Source organism: Lepus europaeus, chromosome 5 (assembly GCF_033115175.1).
Source record: "Lepus europaeus isolate LE1 chromosome 5, mLepTim1.pri, whole genome shotgun sequence".
Lineage (NCBI taxonomy): Eukaryota > Metazoa > Chordata > Mammalia > Lagomorpha > Leporidae > Lepus > Lepus europaeus.
The window spans coordinates 42,136,113-42,148,702 of NC_084831.1; the positions used below are offsets into that span (position 1 = coordinate 42,136,113).

The 12,590-nt window shown below is 38.9% G+C and overlaps 1 protein-coding gene across 1 annotated transcript in view; it reads right to left on the bottom strand.

Annotated features, from left to right (window-relative positions):
* The window catches only part of FAF1 (Fas associated factor 1), a 476,212-nt gene that overhangs the window by 147,448 nt on the left and 316,174 nt on the right, over window positions 1–12,590 (bottom strand). Inside the window, exon 13 of the mRNA XM_062191295.1 lies at window positions 1,230–1,384. Within this exon, the coding sequence (XP_062047279.1) occupies window positions 1,230–1,384 (155 nt within the window). The remainder of the gene's footprint in view (window positions 1–1,229; window positions 1,385–12,590) is intronic.

Consider the following 12,590-nt stretch of genomic DNA (forward strand, 5'->3'; position numbering starts at 1 on the left):
CTTACTGCCAGTGAATGGCAAAAGATTTAGCCAAGTCTCTAGTCTACGTATTTTACTTCATGAAAGACCTTCGATGCTGCATTTTTATCTGTTTTTGGCACTGCTTTTCATCACCTTTAACTGAGTGTGAATAATAACCTAATTTAATTTAAACAAATACAGGTGCTAAAGGTTCTTTATTTATGTATAACGGAATATTTCCAAGGCAGAAAGGAGTCATCCTGGAAATTTCCTAACCATTTGCTTAAAGAAATGAAGTATTAGATGAAGAAATTGCTTCAACATTGTTTTGCCTCACATTTAAGGGAAGAATCATCTTTCTTTTCAGATTCAGATTACATAAAACAAAATCTGAATGATGACCACAAAAAGCCAGTGAGCTGTACAATAAAAAGACAAAACAGATGATTTCTAATTGTTATATAATTGCTTAAATTAGGTAGCTATAATAGGCTTGTGTTGAAATGAATTAATTTAATCTTCTTGTTCATAAGCCATCAGCCTTTGATTATGATTGTGTTAACACACCCATAGTAGCATCATGGGATGTTACGGACATATGTGAAATTAAACATGATTAAACATATTTGAGATGGGAAGCTCAAATAGGCAAAATATGAAGAATTATTCATCACTTACAGATATTATGATTAACAAACTAAGTAAACTTATCCTCACAGTTAGGAAAGGGATTTTTTTTCCTATTGAGAATATGGATGTATTGCTGGCTCTGTGCAAAAGAATGTGTGCAATAAAGCGATGACATCAATTAGCATATGCTAGAGTTAAGCTATTTCCAATTCCACTGGACTGGTTTAGAATGTCCTGCCTTTTTCACTGAAGTTATTAAAAAATAAACTTACCACTAGGATTGTGTATTAGATTTACTTTGTCTTTTCTGGACATCATTAAAAACATTTTCTTTAAATGTTCAATAACATTTTAGAAATGTAGTATACCTGTTTTATTGCAAAAATAGAGGACAGACATGTGTTTTTGTTCTTAGATTATTTTTGAATTTAAGAAGAATGTTTTATAAGTTAAGGTATTAGTTTCATAATTTTAAATAACTACTCATGTCAGCCAAAACAAATAGCTTTTATATATTGAAATGTAATGGTAGTGAACTGAGTGCTAAGGATGAAAAATGCTTATGATGAGAAACTAAACACAATGATATCTTTAAAAAAAATTAGCAGCCCAACTTAACCTGTGAACAATAGTATTACCTTGCTCTGTTGGCATCCTTTGTCAGATCCCAAGCCCAGGTTATAAAATTTTGACTCAGATAAGAAACAATAGATTCAGCACAAAGCATTTGTGAGCAGAACACATTGGTTAGTACACTTTCATCATGGTGGAGGTAGATAGCAAGAAGCTTTCTCTGAAAAGAAAAGAAATGAAAAGATTGATCAATGATAACATCCACCACTGGTAATATTTCTTGAATTTCAGAGAGGCATTGAGGCATTATCAATCTATAGAAACAACAGAAACAAAAATTAAATGCTATTTTCTAGAACAGTATCTTACATTTCTCACATTTGGAGTTCCTAAAGCATCTACTAACATGAATAAATTTTGCTTCCCTACACGCTAAAGAAGCTCCAATAATTACAATTAGCTTAAAACACTGCCATTGCATAGTTCTGCTGACATGTATAAGCCCATCTCAAGCAGATATCCTATAAAATTGAATTTTCCTTAAATTAATGGGTTTACTATTCTTTACAATTATGTATTTAACATGTAAAAAGAAATATTAACTTTGAACTACCCAACTAAACAGAAAAAATATTGATTGAATGGTAAGATCCCTCTTACATACTTTTTTCAATATGAACAGAGAAAAATCTCTTCTACTTGAAAGGAAAGGTCTGAAATGAAGTTTTACTTCCATGGGTAATTACAAATTCCTTAATGTGCTCCTATAAGTCCTGATTTAAGAGCATGTAACATCTTTATCATTTTAAAAAGATAGAAAAAAATATTTAGTTTACATGTATTGTTTCCTCCTTATTTCAGAAAATGTTCCATGTGGTTTCTAATATGGAAAATTATAATAACAGTTTGGTCTCTTAAAAGTTTCCCCTTTAACAGACATTCAATAAAATAAAACTAAAAACTGAAATCGAACAACATAGCTCACAACAAATCAGCTTTAACCACAATAAAATGATGAAAAAAACAAAACTGTTGTTGATTTAACTTCTTAGTGCCACTTTACAGAAAAGCTGAATGTGAAATTAGTTAAAATGATCAGACAAAAAGGAAAGATAGAATTTGATGGTAAAAACAACCTACAAACCAATCTGTGTAATTCTACCCAAGGAAAATTTCAAAAAGCTTAGGCTGTTTCCCCTCATATGAAATAACAGTGTAATAATAGTCAGTATATGAAAATTTGCTTGTGTGGGATTCTAATCAAAAGAAAGACACTTAAAGAAAAATATAAGGGTCATACTGATGAAAGACTAATCAAGTCTGATGCTTGGAATTATTCTGATAAAGAATGCAAACAATAATAAAGTTCTTAATAAAATATTTTCTGTAAGGGAAAATTTTGTACTAGATGAGGACAGCCAGAGGTAGACAGGCACATTAAGATTCTAAAAGCATGTACTATAATAGGATACCCTATTAGTCACTCTCACAACCATTACGGACTTTTATCTTCAGAATAACCCTGTAAATAGGTACTCTTCACTTCATTAGTACATGAGGAAACAGAGGTTTAGAAAACTGATCTGTCCCAAATTTCCACGGCTAGTTGGCAAGAAATATACTGGGAACTGGAACCCAGATCAACTGACCATGTCTAGTGTTCCTTCTCTGAGACTACTGAGGCAGCAAGAATATCAGCACTTAAGGCTTGTGGGAATGCTCATGTAACATGAAGATGCCAGACTGCATATAACATCAGTGCTTCTGGGCTTCTGGAACAGCAAGTAATGGGACTAAGGACAGGACTTCTAGGTATAAGTAGCTCCTCAGAACTAAGCTTGCTTTTACGTGTTAATTCACTTATTCAATCATTCAACAAGCAGTTGTTGAAATACTCTTTGTCAGGCCCAGCAGGAAGCACAGGCAATAAAACGGTGAACAAGAAAGACTCAGGGTTTCTTCATCTATGTTGATATCTGCAGATAACAGTTGCAGGGCTTCTGGGAAGTTTGTTAATCTGATACATTGTTAGAGAGATACTTATCTAGTAAATTCCTACTCAACCTTTAAGGATCAAAACAAATGCCTCTATGAAACTTTTCCTGCTCTCTCTTTCCATTAGTATTACAATTGTTTACCAGTTTCCCCTCTAGACTAAGTCTCTCAAAGGTGAGGACTGGATCTCCTTGAGTCTTCTTTATACCCTAAACTAGCATGGGTCACAGCCAGTTTAAGGAAAGAAACATAAATGCTGATATCAACTACAGTCTGCTGGCATAAGAGACACCAAATGGCAGCAGCAATGCCAAATCAGTTTCAGTAAACCAAGCAATCTGCTGCTTTAGGGAAAAGAACATGAACCCATCAGCACTAACAAATTCAGAGCTCCTCTTCTTAGGAGCTCTCTCGCTGAATAGACAGAGGGATGTCAAACTCTAATTCGGCTTGATCGTATCTCAGCAACTACATTTAATGAGACACTGGGAACAAGGGAGCTGTCCACTTTTAAATCAGCATATTTCTAACCAAACAATAGCAATGGCTAAATCTTTAAAATGCCTATCTCTCCCAAGAACATTGAAACTGAACATTTAGACTTTGAGAAAGAGATTAGTGATCCACATTGCTATCTCACTGATTTAATTTAAATGCTCTTCCAAACCAAACACACATGTGCCAAAGAGACTACCAAGAAACCCAACATGCAGAGTTCCCTATAAGTGCAGCCGACAGTGTTGACTGAAACTAAACTTGGAAATCCAGGGGCACTAATGCACAATATCAAGCAATAAAACAGCATCTCTTTGGCAATATTTAATTTAAAAAAGAAAAAAGAGGCAGGCGAAGATCAGGCACTGTCTGTTTTGGAAGATCAACCATTCTGCATTTCAAAGCATTGGTCCCTGCAATATCCAGGTTACTGTGCTAGAATCTCCACTATTATATCGCAGTTGTGAGAGGGAGGGCAAAGATGTGTTTACTCAGTGATTAGGCCCTTAGAATAAGCCTCTAGCTCCTAGAGAGACAGCTCACCACTTATTCATTTGGGCCAATTCACAAAGCCTAGGAAGATTAAACATCCATGCTGAGAAGACAAGCGAATGCAGACGGCGAAAAAGAAATAAAAATTCTTTAAAAACTCTGAGATGACTTCATTATTTTTCCACAAGGAAACTTTAGGAAAGTGTTTAGTTAGAGAAAAACCCACATTGACCTCTCTCTAAACCCTTAATCTTTCCTTTGTGGTGGCACTGCTTTGTGGTAAGCGACTGGCTCGCCTCGCCCCTCTTTTCACTGGAAGCTGAGAGAAAAAAGGCTCTGGAGAAACAGTTTTCGTTCCAGGGACACAAACCCCTGACACTGTTAAACATGAGATGCCAGCAAAATACACTTAAAAAAATTCCCACTTTAAGCTCTAAACTGAATGTGAGAAAAGAGATGATAAAGAGTATCAGAAGAGAATCTTCAGGATGAGGGTACTCTCCTAACAGCTTTGAAAGGGAAAACTGAATACTCTTAAAATAATCTTTTCTTTCTAATATGCTTCCAATAAAAATTTTTCTCCTGCTTTTATGACAGTAAGCAAGTAAAAAAATAAAGACTTAATAAAATGCGAAGACATTAAATCTGGGCAACAGAAAACTCTGATTAAATTATAGGCATGGCTAAATGAGCTATAGACTCAGATTTCTGATTATCTTATTGAGCTCAATTAAGCACAGGCCAAAACAGTGAAAACTGGGTTCAACATATCAACCAATCTGGGAAAAGTTGAAATGGCAAAGAAACCGAAAAACTGCTTTTGTGAAGAAAGAGCAACTAGTACATAAAAAAAGCGTAAGAAAATGTTGTCTTCCAATACTATAACCAGTTTTCCTTTTGGCCCATTAATAATTTATTTCAATAACATTTACAGAGTGTCATGTAGTAGGCACTATGAATATATAGATGAATAAAACAAAGTTCCCTTGCTATCAAAGAACTGAGCGTGTGGTGGGTGGTGGTGGTGGTGGGGAAAACATTTAATTGTGGCACTGTATAACCAGTGGTAATACTGGAGCATTAAAGAGAATGTATTTTATTTGTCCTTTCTAATTTGGAAGAAAGGGTTCTATGCCTTGTAGACCACAAAGGCAAGCAACTCTGCTATACTATGCGCAAACCCACTGTTTGTGACAGTTTTCATAACACAACATAAAGGAAAGTCTCCAGGTTTTAAGTTAATAGAAAGCTCTATTTTCAAACCAGTTTTGCTACTTATCAGCTATGTGTCCATGAGGTACAATGAATTGTTAGTAAAGATTGGGGATAAAGTACATTAAGTACTTTTTTATGATTCCTGGCCCATCACAGTTGCTGAATGAAAGTTAGCTATTAAGATATTTGTGGACTGTCTATGCAAAATAAAGCATTTTGAAAGCAATTTCAAGAGAAATGATAGCTATGAAAATGAATTAAAGATTAAGTAGATCCTTCACCTTTCCTTCTGGCAGTAATGTCTGGGATGCTTATTGTGTCCCTGCCTGTAGTGCCTCACTAATCTTCACATTCAGATCCAGGAGCTAAGTCATTAATTGATGCCTAGGAAACATCCAGAAACTAATGTGACTTGGCCTTGAGCTACAGATGCTATTGTATTTAGATACCTAGTATCACACAGAACATTACAGCTGGAAGGATTGAACTATATCTCAAAATAAGCCACTTAGCAGACACTCAGGAAGTATTTGCTGATGGAATAAAAAGGAAGTTTCTTTTTTAGTACAAGAATATCTATAATCTGTGTGCTTAATGACTTTAAAGCTTATATGACAGATAATTTTTATCAATGGTATTTAAGGTTTTTTGAGTCTAAGAATTAAAGTATAAAATAATTACCTTTGTGTACACCAGGACCTGATTTCATTTCTCTTCTTACTCTTTCTGCTATTTTTCCATTATCATTATCATTACCATAATAATCTGAATAATTATCACGATGATTCATTTGTTTTTGTTTTAAATTTGGAATGGTTTAGAGATACAAACAACTGATACACTGGTAGATCAACATTCATTTATCCTTTATGTAGATTTACTAATTGCTAACCTCTTGCCATATTTGTTTTCATTAATCTTTTTTTTTTTTTTTGACAGGCAGAGTGGACAGTGAGAGAGAGAGACAGAGAGAAAGGTCTTCCTTTTGCCGTTGGTTCACCCTCCAATGGCCGCCGCGGTTGGCGCGCTGCGGCCGGCACACCGCGCTGATCTGATGGCAGGAGCCAGGGGCTTATCCTGGTCTCCCACGGGGTGCAGGACCCAAGCACTTGGGCCATCCTCCACTGCACTCCCTGGCCACAGCAGAGAGCTGGCCTGGAAGAGGGGCAACCGGGACAGAATCCGGTACCCCAACCGGGACTAGAACCCGGTGTGCCGGCGCCGCAAGGCGGAGGATTAGCCTAGTGAGCCGCGGCGCCGGCCTTCATCATTCTGTTTTAAAATTCTTTCCCTAAAACATTTGAAAATTGTAGACATTATTACACTTCCACTCTAAATACGCTAGTATTTGTCTCCTAAGTACAATATGCTCCCTTACATAACCATCACATCTTTATCATACCCAGGACACTTAATGGTTACACAGTATCATCTAATAGAGGGTGCATATTTAAATTTCCCAAGTGTGCCAGTGTCCTCTGTAGTTATTTGTTGTTTTAAATTCAGGATCTAATTTGGATCATTCTAGTATACGGTTTACTGCCAAAATCCTTGAATATAGATGTCCACAGGTCCTACCCAGCATCTAACCATGACTCAGGTAAGTGCATGTGAGAACTGAGGCAGGGAGGGATGAAGCTACATTGTCCGAGTTAAAATTCCCACTTTGCCACCTGTTAGCCACACAACGTCGGGAAAGTTACTTCCCTTTTCTATGCTTGGGTATGATATAATTCCAGAGTTGTAAAATCCAATGCTCTGTCTGGATGGGAGTGGTGAGTTAGTAAAGCTAACGAATCAGTGATCAGGAGTGCTGTAGTAATAAAGGTGGTTTCAGGGTCTAGGCATGAGAATCAGACTGGCTGTTTCTTTGTGAAAGTGATACGTGATCTGACGTTTATTTATTTATTTATTTTTAAAATTTTATTTAAGTTATACAAGTTTCATGTATTTCATTTATATAGATTTAGAAACATTACTTCCCATCCCACCCACACTCCAACCCTTCTTTCTCCTCCCTCTTTCATTCCCACTCTTAATCTTTGCAAATATCTATTTTCAGTTTACTTAATACACATAAGGTTAACCCTACACTAAGAGTTCAACAAATAGTATGAAAAAAAAAATCACTGTTCCTCAACAGGAGAGAGAAGGGCTGTAAACAATCATCGAATCTCAAAATGTCCATCTCACTCCAATAAATTACATTTTAGGTCCTCTACTACTTTGTGATGCTGACAAAATTTTACTGTACTTGTTTTAAAGATGTTTGTTTCATTTGTTTGAAAGCCAGAGTGAGAGAGAGAGAAACAAATATGAGAGGGAAAGAAATCTTCCATCCACTGGTTTACTCCTCTTATGACCTCAACAGTTGGGGCTGATCCAAGCCAAAGCCAGGAGCCCTGAACTCTGGGTCTCCCATGTGGGTTGTAGGGGCCTAAGCACTTGTGCCATCCTCTGTTGTGTTATTCCAGGTGCATCAGCAAAAGCTGGATGGGAAGCAAAGCAGCCAGGACTGGAACCCACACTCCAATTTGAAATGTTAGCGTCACAGGTAGCAATTTATCCACAACGCTTGATGTTAAATTCATAATTTTTTAAAGACATATACTCATTTATTGATTTGAAAGTTAAAATTACTGAAAGAAAGGGAAAGAGAGATGTTTCATCTGCTGGCTTACTCCCCACATGGCACAATGGTGATTGCTAAGCCAGGCCAGAGCCAGGAGCCAGGAGCTTCCTCCAGGTCTCCCACATGGGTGGCAGGGGCCCAAGGACCTGGGCTATCTTCTGCTATTTTTCCCAGGCCATGAGCAGGAAGCTGGATTGTTAGTGGAGGAACTAGTTCAGGAACCGGCACCTGTATGGGATGCTAGTGTTGCAGGCGGTGGCTTTACTTGCTACACACAACACTGGCCCCCAGATCCTATTTTTCAAAGATATTTAAAAAATTTTTTTAAAGATTTATTTATTTATTTTAAAGTCAGAGATATACAGAGGACTGGCAGAGAGAGAGAGAGAGAGAGAGAGAGAGAGAGAGAAAGAGAAAGGGGGGGGGGCTTCCATTCACTGGTTCATTTCCCAATTGGCCCCAACGGCTGGAACTGTGCTGATCCGAAGCCAGGAGCCAGGAGCTTCCTTGGGGTCTCCCACGTTGGTGAAGGGGCCCAAGGATTTGGGCCATCTTCTACTGCTTTCCCAGGTCATAGCAGAGAGCTGGATGGGAAGTGGAGCAGCTGGGTCTTGAACTGGCACCCATATGGGATGCCGGCACTTTAGGCCAGGGCATTAATCCGATTTATTTTTTTGAAAGGCAGAGTTACAGAGAGTGGGGTTGGGGAGAGAGAGAGAGAGAGAGAGAGAGAGAGAGAGAGAGAGATTGATCTTCCATCCACTGGCTTACTTTCCAGATGGATGAAGCGGCTAATGCTAAGCCAGGCCAAAGCCAGGAGCCAGGAGCTTCTTCTGGGTCTCCCAGATGGGTGCAGGGGCCCAAGCACTTGGGCCATCTTTCATCGCTTTCCCAGGCGCATTAGCAAGTAGCTGGAATGGAAATGGAGCAGCTGGAACATGAACTGGCAGCCATATGGGATGCCGGCATTGCAGGCATCAGCTTTACTTGCTGCACAATGCTGGCCCTGTGGACTCTAAATTTTAAATTTAGTTGATAGAAAAATAAGCATGAAAAACAGAAAAAATAAAGAGAAAACTTTTGGAGAGTTCCAGTGGGGCCAAAGAACTCCAAGCTAGAATGACTGTGTAGGTTGTATTGAGATGAATCGTTAACAGTTTGTCTTGTTTGTCTGCAAAGATGATTTCAGAGATCAACAGGCAGCAACCAATGTGGAGAAGTTCCAAAAGGAAATAACCAGTTATTGAAGATGAGGTGATGCCAGGGAGATGCCTTTTTCATCTCATTTCCTGCAGCAGAAGTAGGGATAGCATACTTTGAAGGATGCAGATATCTCTGAGTCCCACACAGAAGCAACTGTCATGTGGATATCAGAGGATTTTGAAAGAAGCTTAATGTAAAATCCAACTCTCATAAAACAAGCTTTAAAAAAATACACTGCATAGATTTTTATATTTCATTGCTAACACACTGCAATACTTAGAATATAAAAAAATCTAGGAAAATCAACATGTGACTAAAGTTTTTATGAATAAAGAAATTAGAAGCTCAATTGACTGGATGCTCTTTGGGGAAGCTAGGATCCTAGAGGGAGTTTGGAGGCATGGAAGGGTAGCAGCAATGTTCAAGCTAGACAAAGATTTTCCAGGAGAATACTCAGAAGCAGTACTAAGACTAGAAAATGATCCTCTTAATGGTTTTGATCTTCTACTATTCTTTTTTTTTTTTTTTTAAGATTTACTTTAATTGAAAGTCAGAATTATACAGAGAGAGAAGGAGAGGCAGAGAGAGAGAGAGAGATCTTCCATCTGTTGGTTCACTTCCCAATTGAATACAGCGGCTGGAAGCCCGGAACTTCTTCCAGGTCTCCTATGTGGGTGCAAGGGCCCAAGGACTTGGGCCATCTTCCACTACTTTCTCAGGCCATAGCAGAAAGATAGATAGAAAGTGGAACAGCGGGGACTCAAACCGGTGCCCATATGGGATGCTGGCACTACAGTCTACTGTTCTGAGAGGGACAATAGCACCCTGAGTCCATCATAGCCAGAACAACATGAGTGTGAATGTGAAGCGCACATTTTTTTAAAAAATTATTTATTTATTTATTTGAAACTTGGAGTTACAAAGAGAGAGAAGGAGAGGCAGAGAGAGAGAGAGCTAGAGAGAGCGAGAGAAAGGTTTTTCATCGTTGGTTCACTCCCCAGCTGGCTGCAACGGCAGGAGCTGTGCCTATCTGAAGCCAGGAGCCAGGAGCTTCCTCTGGATTCTCCCAGGCAGGTCTTCCACACGGGTGTAGGGGCCTAAGGACTTGGGCCATCTTCTGCTGCTTTCCCAGGCCATAGCAGAGAGCAGGATCAAAAGTGGAGCAGCTGGGCCTCGAACAGGCACCCATATGGGATGACAGCACTGCAGCCGGTGGTTTTACCCCCTACACCAAAATGTTGGCCCCGAAGTACAAATTTTCAAAGGCAGAAGTGAAAAGCACTCCTTTTCCTACTTTTAGGCCACTGAGGAAGAGAAAAAGAACATACAGACTATTTCTCTTTTCTATTGCCACATTCCAAGGGTGTAAGAACCACAAAAACAGAGAATTAGAGATGAATTAACAAGAATTTTTCTTTACAAAAGTTTTGATAATACTGCATTCTTACAGAAAATCATAGGAATTACAATCATTTGTGGGTATATATGTTCATTGCTTTTTAATACCATCAGGTATTGTCTGACAGACAGATTTCAAAGCAGAATATTGTAAATTATAAAAAACAAGCTGAGTTTAAACACAAAGCCATGGTAATTATTAATTACTCATTTAATAGGAGTGGCAGAGACATTATAATTGCTGCTGGCCTGGCGCCACGGCTCACTTGGCTAGTCCTCTGCCTGTGGCGCCGGCACCCCAGGTTCTAGTCCCTGTTGGGGTACCAGATTTTGTCCCGGTTGCTCCTCTTCCAGTCTAGCTCTCTGCTAGAGAATGGCCCCCTACACCCGCATGGGAGACCAGGAGGAAGCATCTGGCTCCTGGTTTTGGATCAGTGCAGCGCACTGGCCATAGTGGCCATTTGGGGGGTGAACCAACGGAAATGGAAGACCTTTCTCTCTCTCTCTCTCTCACTGTCTAGCTCTGGCTGTCAAAAAAAAAAAAAAAAATTACTGCTGGCCTGAGGGAAATGACCTAAAAATCATTTAGAAAACAATCTTTGTAGCTCTGGCTAGTGAGAAGAGAGAACAATTCTTGGGAATTCAAATAAGAACCATGATCAGATGAAAGGAAAATAAGGTATGGAAGTTGCTACTTGGGGTTAATCTAGTCTGGATTGTATGCAATAGGGCAGAGAGAACTTCAATGCTAATATGTGGTCCACTCTTTCTAACAGAGAACACCTATTGGGATTTGGAGTAATGGTGCGGTATACATCTGCATGTCCCAGAAATGCCAGATTACATAGATTTGAGGCCCAATACATGGTTGAAGTAGTAGCAAATGTTTAGTCTGGTCTGGGTACTTTTACTATTTATTATCTAACTAGCTATCTATCCATCTAGCTACACACAAATGTAATTTTTATAACATAATAGCAAATATACTATATATGCTCGTATGCATTTCACTTTTTTTACTTATGTCTTGAAGATCATCCCATATCAATACAAATGAAGTGGTTTCATTCTTTAAAAAAGATTTATTTTATTTACTTCAAAGAGTTACAGAGAGAGGTAGTGAGAGAGAGAAGTCTTCCATCCAGTGGTTCACTCCCCAAATGGCTGCAACAGCTGGAGCTGAGCAAATCCAAAGCCAGGAGCCAAGAGCTTCTTCCAAGTCTCCCAGGTGAGTTCAGTGGCCCAAGGACTTGGGCCATCCTTCACTGCTTTCCCAGGTGCATTAGAAGGGAGCTGGATCAGAAGTGGAGCAGCCAGGAGTTGAACCGGCATCCTTAGGGATGCTCACACTGCAGGCCAGGGCTTTAACCTGCTGGGCCTCAGCGCCAGCCCACTAAGTGGCTTCATTTTTTTTTCATGGTTACATAGTATTCAATTGTATGAATGTGTCATTATTTATTTAATCAGTCTTACTGATGGAAATTTAAAAGTTTTTGGTATTATAAACAATGCAATAATAAATAGTCCTGCATTAATCTTATTTTTCTTAGGTATTTATGTACAATTTTGCTACTGAAATAAGCAAAAATGGCATACTAGTGTTTTTTTTGGAAAAAAAAAAAAGTTTACTTGAAAGCCAGAAATACAGAGAGAAAGGGAGAGAGAGAGAGACAGAGAGAGATAGACCATCCATCTACTTTCACTACCCAAATTGCTGCAACAGCTGGGGCTGGGCCAGGCTGAATCAAGGAGCCAGGATCTTCATCCAGGTCTCCCATGAGGATGCAGGGGCTTCCACATGGTGCAGCACTGGCTGTTGCAGTTCTCTGGGGAGTGAAGCAAAGGATGGAAGATACATAGATCAGTCTCACTGTTATTCATTTATTCCTTCAAGTTCATCTTTGCTACATATTAATTTTTCCATGTTACAGTTCAGACACTGTCACTTTGTTATTCAAAAGCTAATCCATGGGGCTTAGCAGGTAAAGCCGTTGCC